This window comes from Barbus barbus (assembly GCF_936440315.1).
Source record: "Barbus barbus genome assembly, chromosome: 41".
NCBI lineage: Eukaryota > Metazoa > Chordata > Actinopteri > Cypriniformes > Cyprinidae > Barbus > Barbus barbus.
The window spans coordinates 13,037,284-13,056,494 of NC_136719.1; the positions used below are offsets into that span (position 1 = coordinate 13,037,284).

Below are 19,211 nucleotides of genomic sequence, written 5' to 3' on the forward strand. Positions count from 1 at the left end.
TAGCCACAGGCAATATCTCTGACAATCGTCGATACACAATATTGTCTATCGGCACAACCCTAACTTAGTCCAGTAATCAGGCAATGTTTGACAGGCTTCCTAATGAATCAGATCACACCAGTAATGCCGATCATTGCTCAAATAAAGATTACTCGATGTACACTGCTGATTTTCTACAAAGAACCTGATTCTTTACCCAGAACTGTCACATGAGAGCCAACACTGCTCCCCAGCAGTAGCGAAGCCACAGGTGGGCAATGGCCCACCCACTTTCAGCTGTGGCCCACCCAATGAGAAGTTTTCCAAATGAATGATATTAAACAATAACAACAATATTGTTTCACTATAACGTTATATATTCACTTTAAAATATATTTAACGTGAGTCGTCATGGTCAATTACGGACCGTTTCTTTATCTTCCTATAGGTGCATAAGCTTGTCAAAATGATGATTCATCAGTTTCAGTTAGTCCCACCCACCCACAACTATGTTTACAATGTGAGGACATAATAGTAAAATGCACGCGTATGAAAATGGTGTTGAATTTGAAAATAGTGAAACAAACCTTAATCCGTCTTTACAAAGTATTGGATATCCCAAATTAAACTTAAGTCTTAGCACTGAATCAGGACCGCAAATGAAATCACACCACCTGCGGGCATAGGCGTAAATCCCGGGGGGGACGAGGAGGACAGGACCCCCCCATCTGAGGGTTGTCCACCCCCCTAAAATTTGTATTTACAATACCCTATAGTGTTTTAAATTCAGAAATGTTTTGATTCCCCCTTCCTTTGCCTCACAGTGGTTTGGTCCACTGCCTGCTTTCCTCCTTTACCGATACACACACACACAAGTCCGGGGGGAGAGAGCAAAGTTCCTCAGTAGTTATGTGTAAGTAATTTAGGCTGTCAAGGCTATTTTATTCTCTTTAAATATCAGGTGAAATGATTATCTCTCTTTAAATACAGATTATGCTGGATCATTAATAAATTAGTCATGTCAAAAAAATGATGATATCCAATGTATTTTCTATGAGTGATAAGGTTATAGCTTGTCACCCACTACAACTAACACGGCGATAAGCCTGTGTGTGAACTGATATATTAGGCTAATATTGTAGACCTACCGATGTGTTGGGTTTTGCTCAATATGATGTTAATTGGCAGATCAGTGGGCTTAATGCGGTTGAATATCTAAAGAGACAGATGAAACCTAAAATACTATGGAGGGCGCAAAATAATAATTATAATATGACCACGTGGTGAACCATATGAACCGAACTCATATTTAAACACGGTCTCCATGCTATGTACACTAGGGATGGCTCAATACCATAATTCTGGCTTCGGTACGATACCAGAATGTAGTACCTCGGTATCGATACTAAATCGATACCATAGGTGACAAATAACCAGCCTCAAAAGATAAGTGAATTAAAAAATATATATTATTAATAATAATAATAAAAACAGATTCATATGTTAATACCTTTGTATCAAACGGTAACAAAAAACCTAAAGGGAACATAGGTTACATTTTGATGTTGGAGAAAAAAAAATATAGGCTAACTGCATTATAAATATATTCAAATCTTATCTTTTCAGTGCAAACACAGTGCAAACTAAATGCCTCCTAAAAAAAAAACCTACCGGAAACATAGGTTTCATTTTGAAGAAAAAAAAATAGCACTGAAGTTGCGCAATTGATGCAACAAATGTTGCTTTATTGTAAAGCGTTATTCTAACAGTCAAAGTAATATTCAAAATCATGTTATTATTTCTCTCTCTCAGATTGTTTTCAGATTTCAGACTCACTTGCTTCATATTAGCGGTCGGCAGCGCGTCAGAAACATGCCCTTCTTAACATTGATACTAAAATTAATAGCAAAACTCTTGCTCAATTCATATCCAATTAAAATTTGATTGTATGAAATGCAAGTGCATGCATTACGTGACCAAAACTTCATTGATTCTAGCGTGTCTCACATGCACATTTGCGCTTACTGTATTACATCTGAATGTGCGTTGATCAGATGTAAATAAAAGGTCAAATCAAATCTGAATTTATGAATGATGCGCTCACCTGTCAATCTCTTAATTCTTTGAAAAGATCAGGATGAGCAAGCGACAAATGCTTAAAAAGATTTGATGTGTTGCTGTGGCAACATGATTTAGGCCTATAGCAACGCTTGCATACAGGTGCAGTAAGGCCAGTTCCTTCACCTTTGTCATCTGTTTTTTATCCAAAGTAATGCCATATTTCACTTCAACTGTTCTCTTTATTTATTAATTTTGGGTGCGCTGAGTTTCATCTGTTTGATCCATCGCGTTGTTCTGTTGTCACATTTACCGGTTGCGCTACAATTTGGGAAGTATTTTTCCAGTATCGGTATACCGCGCATCCCTAATGTACACATATCTATCCTTACAAGTACAATTTTGGCTGTATTATTTGTGTCCCCTTCAAAAATTGCTCTTGAGAAATTGTGTGTTTATTGTGTGTTGAATGTTAAATCAATGCTTTAGAAGTATTGTGCATTGAATCTTTGTGCTGTATTTTCTGTTGCCAATTTGACATGCCGTTTTTCATATGCTATACCTTGCCCACCTGGTTTTATGTAGGCCCACTCACTTAAACATGCTCCCCAGTATGTTTTTAATTGATTAGAAAGAACTAGCTCATTTGTGTCCAAGTCAGAATACTCACAAAGACCACAATTAGTCAAAAAATCTATGTTGAGGAACAGACAGACATTGTGACCCCAACGTGCTGAAAACAGAGAGTGTTGGTACATTATGATCTATAGTGCCCATCTGAACACATTATCCAGCGTAAATACATCAAACTAGAGCTTTTAAACAGCGGCAGCATTGCACAAAGGTCACTGAGTGGCCCTCAACAGTGACCATGAAAGATTAAAAGACAGATGAAACATTCCAGTGGACACTTATTACTGGATTTAGCAAATGTCACACTTCAGATACATTGCATTTACATAGTTAAGAATACACAGCCTTGATTTACAATAAGCTTTTAGCTTTGAGCTTACTCTAACAAATCAAAAACTGAGGTTTAGGCCTAAGGTACTCCCTAGATACTAAAATATCATATTCAAAGATAACAAGATAACAAAACCATTACTTCTAATTGAAAGGTCAACATACTAAAACAAATGCACATTGCAGCTGTCCGTATGAGGAACGTATTGATTGGCCATAACACAATATAAGCAAAATCAGCCGACATTCATCTTGTTTGGAGACCCAGGCGGGCTTGGCTTGAGGGATTGGCCACAGTCCAGCTCTATACAATAGAGTTAATTCATCTGTGGCCAACACCGTCCGGCTGAATTTCGCTATTTATAATCATTAAACATTAAAACAAGCAGAGACTGTACTTTAAGGTCTATGTAATTACTTATGAAATGCAATCTAGAAGGCCAGTCAATAATATCCAGCACAAACCACATCTGAATGATGGCAAGAGGACTGAAGAAGATCTCCAGAGAAGAACAGAGAGGGTCAGAATGTCAGCTGGATTAACTGAATTAGTGCTACCACTATAATTACTTGAGGTGTGGGTGAGTTTCAGATCTTGGCTATGGAGAGTAGAGGCGTTCCTGGCACAAGACACATATAAATGCTATTTCACAAGCTGTTCCCGTACGTCCTTTCATAAGGACGGTTAGTCATGTTTCAATAGGCTAAATATTTGACAGGGCTCAGCAATAAGAACGGCCCGATGGCCCAGGGCCAGTGAGAGAGAGTTTTGGGTCAGAATAATTTATAATTTATAAAGCTATTCTGCTTGAAAACCTAATAAACTATTGAAAGCTGTTGCTTTTTGTAGTTTAAGAAAACTTTATTTAAATTAATAGATATTTTGACATATATAAAAAAAATAATAAATGAATACATTCAACAAGATTGTACTAAAATGATGTAAAAATAATAATTTTTTATAAAAAAAAAATTTAAATTATATTTCATACAAATTTATTTAATTTATTTAAATAAAATGTGTTAATTTAATGGACACATTAAAATAAAATAAAAATCATTTTAGCATAAAAAATTTGAGCATTAGCCAGCATTAGATACAAGACATTTTATATATTGGGGCCAGTATTAGATACATGGCAAAAGAAAACAAACAAAAACAACTATATTATTGCAAATTTATTTTCTAATTTTTTGGAAAAAATATAGCAAATTTAATGAATGCAATAACAAAAAAATAATAAAATATTGAATTAAAAATCCTTATTGTTCAGCAAATTTTATAAAAAAAATATTTATTTAGAAATAAAACAAAGTCCAATTAAAAAAAAAAACATTATAAATATTAAACTGTCATTAAAAATATTGGCAAGGCAAGTACAAAACTAGCCTGAGTCCAACTAAGCCAGCAGACAAAATCCTTATTGTTGAGCACTGGAAGGCTTAAAAAAAAAAAAAAACACAGCCTTGAGATGAAACCACTCATGTAGGGCTTTTGAAGTTGCATTGACCTGAAGCATGCAGTGCTGTGCCATTGTTCCGGTAACATTACAGTATAAGAGAATTACACGTCAAGCTCGCTATCAATTAGACCATTATGTCTCTACTTGGCTTTAATGAGTACTGCTACTGCATATTTCCTTTAGAGACAGAAAATGGAACTCATAAATCCATTTGTCTACATGCAGCCCTTGGTTAACAACCACAGGGGGATTCATTAGTTGTGCTTGATTTCTGAATGGACTCGCCAGGGAGAGCAGCGTCAAAGCGTCCACCCAGCTCCTCCTGCGCACTCCAAATTAGTCAATTAGGAGTGTCATTAAAGTGGTGGCAGCGAGGAGGATTAACACCAGGGGAAATAAAAGAGACGGTCTGCCTTGTGCTCGCCCAGGATATTGCCGATTTCCATCCATCAACTGCTCCAGATGGGGGGATATTAGTAATTTAGATTCTGTCAACAGTACCCAGGAGAACCCTGCCAAAATCGTTCCCTCATTGCCGCCCTGCTCTCCTCGAATGTAATCATATCTGCCGAGTGCTGAGCGAGGGTGAAAAAAAAAAAAAAAAAAAAACTTTTTCTACCCAAATCCCTCTATTCATTCCAACCTATCAATGCAGCGTTACAACTGACTGGAGGATTTCTATTCATTACGCCTCCCTTGTTCTCAGACACAGAAAGCTACTTCCTTGTCGAGTAATGCAAGAATAACGGAAAAATCTCATGTTATAAAAACAGTTTTAAGGGTCAGTGCTTGTGTGCATGCACGTGTGCATATTTCATTTGAAATAACACTGCAAGAAAACCGCTGCACACGGACAGACGCAGATTGGAGGTCACAATGGCCCGATGTCTTTCAACTGGCTTTCATAAGGATAAGGCCAGTGAATGTTTTGTACCTGCAGGGCAGCTCTCAATAGTAAGACTCTATAACGTACATGTGTGTGCATTCAGGAAGGACATTAAGTCTGACTGTAAATCTGCATGCAGGCATTTCTTAATTTGGCGATGTGTCTCTTTTTCATTGTGCAGAAATCTGAGGCTGAAGCTGAGGCTATTCATTATTTATTTATCATTGCTGGCATCCGGCACTGTAAAAAAATGTTTTGTCAGGCAACCTAAAAATGTGCTTCATGTAGTAACGTCTAAATCAATCTGACAACATCCAGTTACACCTACAAACGTCCTTTCGTAGGGTCAGATCTGCTGGAAATTGCTCCCTAAGTAACTACAACAATTTCACTTTTTAGTGTGTCATTAAGACCAGACCAGACAAGGATGAGATTGGCAGACTTTAAAGAAGCTCATCCAAAAATTTAATTGATATTCAATTATTAATTACTCGCTTGAATGTGGTTTCAGACACTCATTTTGATACGATCTTCATTAGACACAAAAAAAGCTTTTAAAGATCATGTGCTGCTGTCTAGCCCCAAAAAGTACTATAAAGCACTATAAAGTCTATATGACTCAATATTTCAAATCTTCTGAGATGGATTAACAAAACTACTAACCGAATCAACTCTTTAATTTTCTGGCAAGAATGAATTAGCATAACTTAAGTTAGGAATATATAACTATCCCTTTTAGTTTTAATAAGAACTCCTGAAAAAAAAAAAAATGCAAAACCAAGTGTTGAACTTCCATTCTTCAGTTAATCAGAATTAGGGTAAACGTACCTATTAAGCTCACCAAAATCTAAATTTTTAGTGCACAAGATATTGGTTTCAGTACAAAAAGTTATGCTAAAATAAAATATTAATCTCTCACACAAAAATAGTTTATTTTATTTTAAATGACAAAAGCATTTCAGTTAAGAAATACATCATTAAATTCAAAAAGTCTGGCTGTGCTTAATGGGTACATTTGTTTACCCTTTAAGCACATCCCTGTTCCCATTAAGCTCACATAATATTTTATCAAAAATTCTTGCTTATTTTAAGGAAAATTTTTAAAGAATAATTGTAAAAATATACTTTTTTTGAAGGTACAAAGTCAATCACAAAAAAACAGAGCAGAAAAACATTCAAGTCGATCGGTTATATATTCATAATGAAGTGTCATCTAAGCACATATCAACATCTAGACTAGTCCACGTTCAGCTAAGTAACACATTCAAAAATCAAATAAAACATTTCATTTATGGGGATGAATACAGAAACTAGCCTCATTATGAAACCTCTTTTTAAATGGATGTCAACCTATCTATAGTCTCTTAAATATCTATAGTCTCTTAAGGCTGGAATACACTACATTATTTTTGCCCCGAAGTTGATGCTAGTTGGCAAAGATCAGAGCCAGTCTGCAGATTTGATTTGACAGAATCCATAGCAAATCGATTAACTTAACTTAAAGTGAAACCATCAGTTAATATTTAAAGTCTGTTTATAAAGTATTTACATAGACGTTCAATGTGGAAGAGCTTAAAGAGAGCACACTGAGCTTAATGGGAGCAGCAACTATTTTTAATACATTTTATGTAGTATTTATTAAAATGACAGGATTTTGCTAAATAAATAGTCTAGGTCATGTGTTAAGTTCATACATATTTTAATATGAACAACTATTATTAACAATATCTATGAAATTATACTTTTTCTTATTGATGTCACACTGAAGCTGTGTGATTTTCATAGTCGTGTACCCTTTAAGCTCACCTTAAAATAATATGAAATCTTTAAATATTACAGCACTGTAAAAGGACAGACCAGCAATAAACTGTCAATTTATAATATTATGGATGTAAAAGTACAAGCCAGTAAAGCCTGTGAAGTAAAATATTAGCGTAGCACACAATCTTATACAGCTAGTCAGCTAACCGTGTTCTGTAGCATCTGTGCTGTGCTGCTAATCTAATGTAATTATTTCCCAGTTCCATGTTCCAGGTTATAATATGCAAAAGTCTGAACATTAATCTCTTAATTTTACTATAAGTAGTGAAACTTACCCAAAATAAAGACTTAAGAAACACACATTTAAGGTGCTCCTATTTTGGTGAAAGTTTTTAGACAGCTTTCAAAATGGCCGCCAGACAGTGTGAACATATGGAGAGCCATATCTCAGCGTGCAATGATCTGATTGACTTGAAATTATAGGAGGTATAAAGTAACAAACACATCAATTGGTGAAGACATCAAGTAGGATAATAAATAATTTTTTCTTTTTATAATCTCATCTCAAAAATGGAAGTGTGCTTAATGGGTACGTGAGCCTAATAGGTACGTTTACCCTATAACAATATTTTCTGTCATTAAGATTTTTTTTTTTTAATTTTGGTGACATTCTTATGAATTTATTAGAATTTAATTTACTATTTCTTTCAGAAGACTATTGTGCAATCTGCCCCTGAAGCCACACGATACAAACTTTACATACATTGTCTTTATACACTTTTGATCTTTAACCGCAGCTCTCAAATAGAACGCCTATGGCACAGGTAGTCACAATGAATTCTGATGTGATTGACATCCAAAATGAATCATAGGGGCCATATTTGCTCTATTGCGGTCTACCAGAAATCATAAAACTCCAGAAGACACGGTATACAGTGCATGAGTATATGAAGAACTTTCATGATACTTTTTGTCCATTTTGGAGTTTGACAGCCTGTTGATCTTTAAAAAAAACAACTAAAAAATAACAGAATATGGGTTTGGAATATCATTAGGGCGAACAAATAAGACAGTTTTCAAATACTCAGTAAGCAGCATTGAATAAGAAACAAAACTCACCTCTACACACAGTCCCGTTGGCCACAGATTCATACCCGGCCTTACACACACAGCGTCCGATAGGTACCAGCCATTCCCCATCTCCATTGCAGTACAGTTTAATGGGAACATCCACTTCCTCTCCATTAGGTACACAACTGCCCCGGGCAGACACCAGAGAGGTGCTCTCCGCACCTGATAAGGTCTCCTCAAAGATGGCCCCATTCCGAATAACTCGGGGGCATTTGCGATAGAAAACCTTTACAGCGATGAGCGACATGCATGCTCCATAATCCTGAAAGGCCAAGTAGAAGCCTTTACGGGACACCGGCCCAAAGCTGCGTACTTCCGTGTTGATCTTCATCACACGGCCACCCAAGTCCACCTGGGAGAAACTCTCATCGGCCGCAATGGTGTCCACCTTGATCCAAGGGTTCTCCATCCAGGCGGGATACACCTTGGAGGCTACGTCCTTGTCAGACTCAAAGTAGTACAGATTAAAAGTCTCCTTGCAAGAGCCGGTGACGTTTGGGATGCTGCTGCAGTCACGCACGGAGAACTTCATCTCCACGTGGATCCGTTGGGCTCCTCGCCGCTGGATGTATTTGGTGCGCACCCAGTTGTTCTGATTGGCGTTGAAGACGTTGCACACCTGGTAGGTGCGGATGGTGTTCATCTTCTCGTCGTAGCCACTCACCTCTTCCCACTGGGACCGAAGCACAGATATTAACATGAGCAATGTGGGCTTTTAATAGTAAAAGCATGTTTTTCATGCTATTTGCATATTTATGGAACATTCATTTGTGGTTTCGCACCATTACAGACACATTATTACATCTAAGGTAAAAATGTGCAGAAATGAGACAAACGGCATGGATTGCATTAAGAATAATCTAATTTGGAATTCATTCAAATTCTATTTCTGCACCACATGAGTCACGCTGAATTTGTGTGCTGAATTATTCATTTATGCTAGTTCTGATCTAAATTATTTAAATGAGGCTCACCCCCAGTGATGGATATATCGTCCAGCCCAGCTCTGCCGTTGCCGTCGTGGAGTCCATCAACACATCTGAAAAGAAATGCATGTCAAAAACCTGTAAGTTTAAAATGCGTTTGAGCATTTGTGAGGTCATTTTTCTTCAAGTCTCTTAACAGTAATTATGATGCATAATGGATAGCTTTTCTGAATGTTAAATGAAGGATGACTCACACCAAGATACAGAATAACAGTTACCCATTTCACAGCGGTAATAGCTCACTATATTGTTAATCAAATGTTACAAATGGCCATTACTAGATTGGAAGTGTTATCCATCACACATGATAGATCACACCATGTTCTAACATCTGCTTCCCTTCACATCTAGTTCGTAATTGCCCCGGATACCAGAGGGTGCCTTTCTATTCAATATGGCAAATTGGACAAAATAGTTCAGAAACATGACTCCGATATGACGTTTTCAATTATTTAGCCAGGTACAACTGGTTTCTGCATACAGCCAAAATCAACATAATGAGACTCTAGAGAGGTTTTTAGTGCAAAAGATTTGTTACTTTGAAGCTGGCCTAAGGAAGCAAAATACAAATGAACAAATTAGGAATGCATTGATATTAAAAGTCTGTCTGAAACCACAAAGCAAGTGAATTCAGGCATCTTAACATCATATTGTACACTACAGTATTAAATCTAATCTAATATTAATTTTAAAATTGGCAGAAGATTATATTTAAGTGTTATTTAATTATGAGAGTTTTTTAAAGATTAACTTTATCTTTTTATCTTAGTCTAAACATAAAAATCAGGGAAATGAAAATACACAATTAAATATCCAATATCCACCAATATAATTCCCAATATTAATGGAAAAATAATAAAAAAATAAAAATTTCTTGAAAAGCAAATTTTTCTCAATGTTGATGCATTTTATCCCAAAGATTTAAAATGACAGTTCTCCCAAAAAATTTAATTACCCCATGATTTACTCACACTCAAGCCATCCTAGGTGTATATGACTTTATTTTTTAAGACAAATACAATCAGTTATATTTAAAAATGTGAACTGTGTCATACGCATAGTCACAAGATAACACTGTTCCAGGCAGATGACGTAGGATGTGGGCGTAGTCAAAAAATAACACCCGCCCACTGCCATTATAAAGCATGGGCAGGCCAGGATGTTTTAAAATATAACTGATTGGATTCGTCTTCAAGAAGAAAGTCATAAACACCTAAGACTGCTTGAGGGCAAGTAATTCATGGGCTATTTTTCATTTTGGGTGAACTATCCCTATAATGGATTTACAAAAAAAACTAATTTGGAAAGATGGTTGATGTGTGTTGCGTTTTCATATGCACATTATATGCGTTCCAAACTCACAGCACTTGCAGAGACAGAGTTCATGTTGAACGGCATTTACTCTGAACTGAGTTGCTTGTTGCTGACCATGAGCTGCTTGTGTGAAAAAGAACACTGTGCCACACTGAGCTATGTAACTTGCAGCGAATCAGATATTTATACATCATAACACAGACATCAGACATCATATCCTGTGTAATTTGATAAGCCATAATGGGTTTTCACGACAATGATTTGTTAAAATTCATAAAAAGTAAATGCCCAACTGGCGTATAACACTGTTTCACATAGGCACTTGCCAATGACTGTGATTTTTAATCAGATTTAGCACTTGATGAATGAAAATTCTGGACTGTGACTGAGATGCTAAGGGTGTCTGGTATTTGTTTAATAATCGTAATAATAAAATCCCGCCACGTAAATATGACATACTATAAATAAATACATACTATATGCTAGTTGGAAGCAGGTGGTGGGACGGAGGCAGGTTGTGGGACATTCTCATTCCTGAAGGACAAAATCGATGCAGTACAGGATGATTCTTCAGTTTTTCTGGTCTGTTTTCACAGAAACTTTAAATCTGTAGTTATGTCTGCCAATTTTTTTTTTTCAGTGTTAAGGAGCACACTTATAGACAGCCTCAAAGTCACAAAACCTCCCAAATTTGGATTTTTATATGGTCTTAATTTGAAAATCCCATAAGCCAATAGCGTGAAACATTCAGAATGGAGACGGGAAACTTTTTTTCCCAAATATTTAGAAAAAATGGAGTACTACCATCTGTCCAAAGCTGTAGTACAGTGTATAGCGGTTTATTTTCATGTATATAAGAAACGTGACTGAGCATTTTTCATGTCTTGAGGGATGATCACATATGGGGTCCTGCCAGGGCATATGGGCCTCAGTCAAGGCACCATAAACACATCCAGTGTGACACACAGACTCCCCGTGACATTTATGAATTGGGATTTGGCAAGTGGCAACAGGACTTCCTGAGATCGAAGCCAGAAGCCCCGTGACACACAATCCTGGGATCCCTGTAAACACCGGCTCGATTCAGCCTCAGCCATTAAGTGTCTCATTTATATTTCAGCAGCTTCTGCAGCTCAGGGGCAACCAAAGATATTTCTCTCAGGAACAGCACCATTGCTGTGTATTTAGTGCTGTGAATGTGAGAATATGATGAGGCCGGGAGGAAAATACAAGAGGAAACAAACAATCCTCTTAGACTTTATAAGCCCACGGGTCAAACAAAAAAGCACAAAACAATTACTAATACAGCCTCATGCATTCAAATAAAACATCCATGCAACAATATAATGAAAACCAGTACATTTACAACTGTCTGTGCGTTGAAAGAGAAAGTTGTAGCATTTCCCAGTACTTGGTGCACTGTTTAATCAAACCCCCACTCCATCTGTCCAGGCATTCATGCAATCTCTCTCTCCCTCTCTCTCTCTAAATTTTAATGAAAAAGTAGGGCAGCGGGAGCCCAAGTCCAGTACATATAATCCTTACAGGCTGTGCTACGCTCTGTATGCCACACTGGATTAATCCCACGGGAAACATGGCGAGTCTTCACTGGATTTTAGGTCAGCGTGCCAAGGCACAACTTTCAGTTCCACATTTTTTATTTATTCATTTCATTGCCCAGTTTGCACATGCTGAGCCGTGCCAATGCAGTGAACACAAGCACACACCCCAAATCCACAGAACCTCATCATCCTCATACCAAATCACTCTCGTTGGGACATCATGTTTTTCTATGCTACGTGTAGTTAATTTTAGCATGGCATTTAAATGCAGATGAATAAATCTCAAAATACCCATACATAATGGCACAACATCATAGCAAGAAGGGAAGATTAAGGAATGTTGATTTTTCTGTCAAATGCACTAATATGATAAACATAGAATCCTCCCTCTAGACGTGACTACGAGTGAGAAAATATCAACAGTGAAACTTTAAGTGGAGAAACTGGTAAACACTATTGGTAACAAATCTAAACTGGCTCAGTAAACTGCACTTTGTGGCTGAGAAGCTGAATACTTGAAGTCAAATTTGCTCTTGTGATGGTGCTCTTGAGAATCTACTTGAGTTTTTTTATGGCCACACTGCTCCTTTCCATGCTACGGGACATATGAGATTGTATAAAAAGACCTGGATGAGATGCATCTAGAGCTTAATTATATGCAGGGCTTCAGATTGCAACAAAAAAACTAAAAAACTAAAAGAGACTTGGAAATAATAATTAAAAAAATAGCCTAATAATAAAAAACAAACTAGACAGGAAGGCTTTGATGTTGCATCAGTATGTGGTTTCGTGAAAAATATAATCTGGTTATATTATGCACCAAAGTTTTCTGCTATGTAACGGCAAACAAAGAATGAGCTATGATGTCTGATTCAATAACAAATGACTTTTACATACCAGTTCAAGTCAAAAGGATTCACAAAGATTCACAGTTAAGCTGCAACCATTATTGTCATTTTGGCAATTTATGGTGGCAAAAAAGTCCACGGTCCAATAAAGTCGTGATGGATAAAGCAGCACTCACACAGAAGTCATTTTCAAACCAAACAACTTTCTGTTGAACAAAACAGTTTTGGCAAGCTAAGGTGGAATCGCATTTGTGAAATTTTGGCAAATTTTCGCAGCCGAAAAAATTAGGCATGAAGCATCATTCACACAGAAATAATTTCAAACCAAACAGCTTTCTGTTGGTCAACATGACGAATTCGCATGACAAACTTGAACCTGATGCATTTCTTACTGAAATGAGTGGATTCTGCCTGAGAAAATTTCCAATGAATCAAACAAATCTCTCACTGAATCAAGAATCATTTTTTGTTCATCTCCATTTTAAAATAAACAAGGAACTGAATGTGATGTAGACTATATTTAAGATAGATGTTGATATCAGTGTATTTCCTAAAGTCTAAATAAACACATTGGGCCTCATTCATGAAACATTTGTAAATATGAGTAAATTCTGAGTAATTTGCACGTAAAACGGACCTTCCCGAAAACTCTCCTCCGAAATCACAAACGCTTCGTGCAAATCGAATTTAATAGTCAAGCACGTGTATGTTAATGAATTCCAATCATTCATAAATAGGGCGCTCGTGCACGCTCAGCATAATCCCCACCTGTGAATTACAGCTACGCAAATCGCCTGTCCAGAAACGCAGTGGAATATTCTGGTCTACTTTTCTTTTAGCGACCTAAAAAAACAAAATGTCAGGTGCTCTTCTTAAAACGACCAGCTGCTGGCACTTGAAAATACTTTGATGGCACAGCGTTTTTCCAGCTGAGACGCTTTGGTTGCTGATTTGAAATATCAACGAGAGTAACGTATTACTACTATTACCTCATTTTGAAGAATATTACGGAATTTAAAAATGCAGTAACCAGCAATATTAACTTCTCTATTGTTGTTCAGTTGTTGTATAAGTAACGTTAGGATGATTGGTCGGTGTAGTATTTGTCCCGCCCCTCCTCCATTGATTGGACGGCTGGGTAAAAAGTGACAAGCGCTGCGTTTTACCCTTTACCCAAAGCTAAACAGTTTATCAAGTCTCAGCTACAAAAATCGGAGCAAACGAACTTGTAAAATATTATAACGGCAGTGCATCAAATTCAGTGTCATCAGTTTGCCAAAATGAACACAGAACGTTTTACGCACCATTTACACGTGTTAGGGAGCAAGTGTAGATTTCTTTCGTACCAAGTCTACCAACTAAAATATTGAAAATACGAACATTTTCATGAATTCGAATGTTAACGTCAGAACGGCTTTACAAACGATTTACACAAAAATTCGTTCTGTTCGTGTTTCATGAATGAGGCCCCTTTAACAAATGCGGTGAATCTGAATTTATCCATGAATCATGATATTCTAATACAACAAAAACACAATTTGTTACTGTTTGTAATATGTCACCCTGGACCACAAAACCAGTCAAAGTTTTTGAATATTGTTGGCTATTGCTTCAAATATACCCATGCAACTTTACGAATGGCTTTGTGGTCCAGGGTCACATATGAGGTCCATATGTAAAGAAGAATCAACTGTAATTTATTTTGGTTACGTTATTAACACAATCAACAGAACATTTCAATCTTTTCCCCTCATACAGGCAGAAATATTCTTAAACTTCTTTTCTTATTCTTATACTAGAGCCTTGATATAGAGTACATTCTCATTTCATAATGCTTTTTATTGTCCTGATCTCCAATGCTGGTCTTCTTGTCTGTTTTATTCAGATGGAAGAAGCACAAACATTGCCCTTGAAACATACTGAAAAATTAATGTGGAGTTAATTAAATCAAGCTTTGATCATACACGACACATAAACCCTGACAAACTATGCAGATCCTTACAGTCTTACATTCCTACATTCCATATTATATACTGCTTATGTTACTGACATACATTAGGATCCAAAAGTCTGATAATCTGGGATTCAAAAGCTAATCTTATCCTGGAAATAAATGAAATGAATACACTTCTAGTTTGATCACTAATCAAATAAATGTGATATTGTGAATACTTTGCACAGATGGTATCTCATTAAACCAAGAACATCTGACCAAACTCATCTAGTTCATGTACATGGCTTGAGTGTTGTTGCTGTAATGTAAAAAGGGAAAAAATGTAACCGTAAACATGATTATGCAACTGAAACAGCATGTCTCCAGTACATGGATTCAAACAGCGCTGATTGTAATAGTTATTCTAAACTGACCAATAGCTTCTATGTCCAACAGTGAGCAGCTATGACACATGAACGTGTGAACTAATGTGAGGACATGCTCAGAATTCCGCATCCAAAAACAGGACAGAGTGCATTGATCCTCTGTGCTCCAGATCTGTCAGTCAACCTGTGGGTGGGATGCTAAAACATTCACTAGACCACAGGGACTGCGGCAGTGTGTCTGAGTGTGTAAATTCACAATCCATCTTCAAAAGAACAATAGCACCAGTCTGCAACTGATGACAAGTCAGACATATAGAAAGAAGGAAATGGTTTTGTAGTTTCACGTAAACTTAAAGTGACAGTTCAGCCAAAAATAAACACACTGACGTCATCATACACTCATGGTACCTCATGTGGTATCTTCTGTGGAATATAAAGGAATATTTTCTGTTATTATAGCATTTTTTTTTTATTCTTTACATTTTCAGTTTTTATTTAAATTTGTTTTACTAATATTGTTTGCGTATGTGCTTTTGTGATTTCATATATATATATAGCTTAATGTTATTCATTTTTATTTTCATTTTCAATTTTAAAAATTTTACTACTTATATATTTGAATTAGTTGATAATGCAACAATTCAGAGTTTTTAAATCTAATATTTGTTCTATTTTGCTTTTTTAATTACTTTTTATTAGTGCTGTCAAACGATTAATTAAGTTTTTGTTTACATAATATATGTGTGTGTACTACTGTGTATATGTATATATAAATAATTACTCATACAGTGTATATTTTGAAACTTTACATGTATATCTATATTAATAACTGATATTATATATAAATATATATTTACTATACAAATATAAAAATTCTTATATATAAGAAAATGTTTATATTTATATTATATATACATAATAAATATACACAGTACACACATTTTGTAAATAAAAACTTCTATTTTGGATGCAATTAATCGCAGTTAATCGTTTGAAAGCACTACTTTTTTATATTTTATTATTTATATTTAATTAATTTCAGTAGTTTCAGTTACTGAAACAATAACAACACTGTTTTTTTTTAGGAACTTTCAAATTGCTTATATGGGGACCAAAACAACATTTGACACCAGTGACTTTAATTTTATGGACAAAGAAAACACATTTTGACTTTTTGACATCTGTGTTGCACACCAGAGAGAAAATCATTTGGAATGACATAATGTGCATAAACAATGACAAAATAGTAATATGGGGGGGGGGGGGGGGGGGGGGGTGTGAACTGTCCCTTTAAAAAAAAAAACAAGCATTTTCCTCATAAATCCTTTGTTGGATACAGATTTGTGATTTACTGAGCTACAAAAGCTATCGATTAAACATGTCTGTGGTACAGTGGCAGTAAAGCATTCGCTGCAGTCCAACAGGAGATTAGTCTCACTCTTATGTCAGGATTCTGAGCAGACGTCAGGGGGATGTTTTGCATATAAACCCCTGCATATCTCTGCTATGTGACTGTCTAACATTTGCAGACAGGAGCCAAATGTGATGGCGCTGAATGAGCAGTGGGTCAGTGGAACAGCCTGCTCACAGTTTACAGACCCAACACTAATCCCCTGCTTTCCCAATTTACAACTCTCATCTCTATGGCAATGTGGGCCAAGAGCTGAAAAAGCGCCCTGAAGCAGACAAACCAGTCACATTCAGAGGACAAAATTAACCACACCTGGCAATGGGAAAATGTATAGGCCATTGAAGCATATTTTGCATTACTGATTTTTATCCCAGCTGCAACGATGCGATTGTGACAAACAGTGCAGGTCAATGTGTCATTCGAGATGAGTCCGTCTCTGTCCTTCTGTGGTTTTGATCTGGATGTTTTCTTTTTGGAGACTTATTAATTCACTGAATATTACACCCATTTGTTGTCGCACAGTTCTAGAAAAATAAAAAACCTCCTAGATTCCCACTAAAAGAAGAGTTCACAGAGGTTGTGACAGATGTTTTAGTAGACGTTTAGTCTTTCTTTTTGTTAACAACTGTTTATTAAGTTTTATTTTGTGGAACAGTAGTACAAAACAAAAAGCAGCTATACAAATTTAAAACCCACCCCAACCCATCCCATCCCACCCCACCCCTTGGTAGACTCAAAAAATAAATAAATAAAATAAATAATAATAACATGAATTAATATTAATAGATACTTAGTCTTTCAATTGAATCGCTCGCATCACTTACATCAGTGAGGGTCAGGTTATCATTCATTCAATCCGGCCCATGCAATTTTGCAGTTACAGGCCAACTGCCGTGTTTTATTTACAGGCCAAACCCAATCACGTTTCGAGCTTTCTGAGTGTTCATTTGGGCCCTGCTTGCATACACTACCATGGAATAGTTTGGGCTCTGTAAGTTTTTCTCACGCTATAAGAAATCTCTTAATGCTCACCAAGCATTAAAAATAGAGTAAAAAAATAATAATATTATTCGAATTTAAAATGTTTTCAATTTTAATATATTTTAAAATGCATTTTATTTCTGTGACTCAAAGCTGAATTTTCAGCATCATCACTTCGGTCTTCACTGTCACATGATCCTTCAGTAATCACTGTAATATAGTAATCTGATGCTCAAGAAAAAACAATATCATCAGTATCTTTTTTGAAAACAGTTCTGCTGCTTAATATTTTTGTGGAAAACATTATACACTTTTTTTCAGGAATCTTTGATGAATAGAAAGTTCAAAAGAACAGAATTTCTAAGTTTATAAATATCTTTACTGTCACTTTGATCAATTTGATGCATCCTTGCAGAATAAAAGTATTAATTTCTTTAAAGAAACATTCTTACTGACCCCAAACTTTTGAACACTAGTGTATATTCACTTCAGACATTCATTGATTAAGTCAAAGGTGCAGAAACGAGCCCAAATGGAGATGCAGAAAAAGTACATTCATGAATTACTAATGGAAAATACATTAATTTAAAAATCATCTACTGAATACGCTGAATGCAAATCCAGTCTGCATGATTAATGTATGAGGAGGTGGACGTTATAAGAAGCATCACAAGACTATGATTATGCATACGTTTTCCACTGAGGTGACGATCATCAAAAAGACTAACTACGGGGTAATCAAATGATATTAAACCAAAACATGTACCCTTGTGTTTTCAGATAATCATAGTTTGAAAATCGAGGATAGTGGAGAAGTAGGTCATGAGCTTTTTGAAGTTCAATATTTTATGTCAGCTCTCTGTGGAATAAGAGCGCTTCTGCTGTATATTAACTGTGCCTGCGTCTGTTACTATTGAGGATATTATGATTATGCAATATCAGCTCATTATCTGGGATGTCCATTCATAATCATTTTTGCTTGCTTTGAGACATTCGATACCTGAAAATCAGGGAGAACATATAATGAAGCTTACACAGATCAAAAAAGAAGCCACGTTCTGAGGCAAATTCTCTCCATTTGAAAAGATTACTGAGTAGATGAATATCTATCTTAAAATCTAATACCAACAAATACAGAACATGGTTATAAACTATATAAGGTTTTGACTGAAGACTGACGATCATTCAACAACAATCCATTTGCAAATCCGATCCTTGGTGGATATCTGAGTAAATTAGCAGCTTCAGGCTATGGGAGCAAATTAACTTTTCATCTGATTTTTAATCACTCTGAATAGAGATTTTTTTAGCTCAGGGATCTCTCTTCTCTTTTCATTAAGTTCATTTCGGAATGTAAAGCTTCTGGGTCAATGACTACAATTTATATCCAGATTCGTTTTCAGAAAGAAAATATAAATTTAGCATGCAGTCCATTAGACACCTGTGAGTATAGTGACTGAGCCAGGTTTCAGATACAGGGGCAGAATTACACTGCACTTATACATCCATTCTGTGTATGGACTGGCATAAAAACATTTTCTTTTTTGTA

General features: G+C 36.0%; 1 protein-coding gene across 1 annotated transcript in view; it reads right to left on the reverse strand.

Moving 5' to 3' along the window:
• The window catches only part of LOC306860725 (ephrin type-B receptor 2-like), a gene marked incomplete at both ends in the record, with an annotated part of 65,281 nt that overhangs the window by 40,212 nt on the left and 5,858 nt on the right, over positions 1-19,211 (reverse strand). Inside the window, 2 exons of the mRNA XM_079402567.1 lie at positions 8,230-8,914; positions 9,216-9,280. Of these exons, the coding sequence (XP_079258693.1) occupies positions 8,230-8,914; positions 9,216-9,280 (750 nt within the window). The remainder of the gene's footprint in view (positions 1-8,229; positions 8,915-9,215; positions 9,281-19,211) is intronic.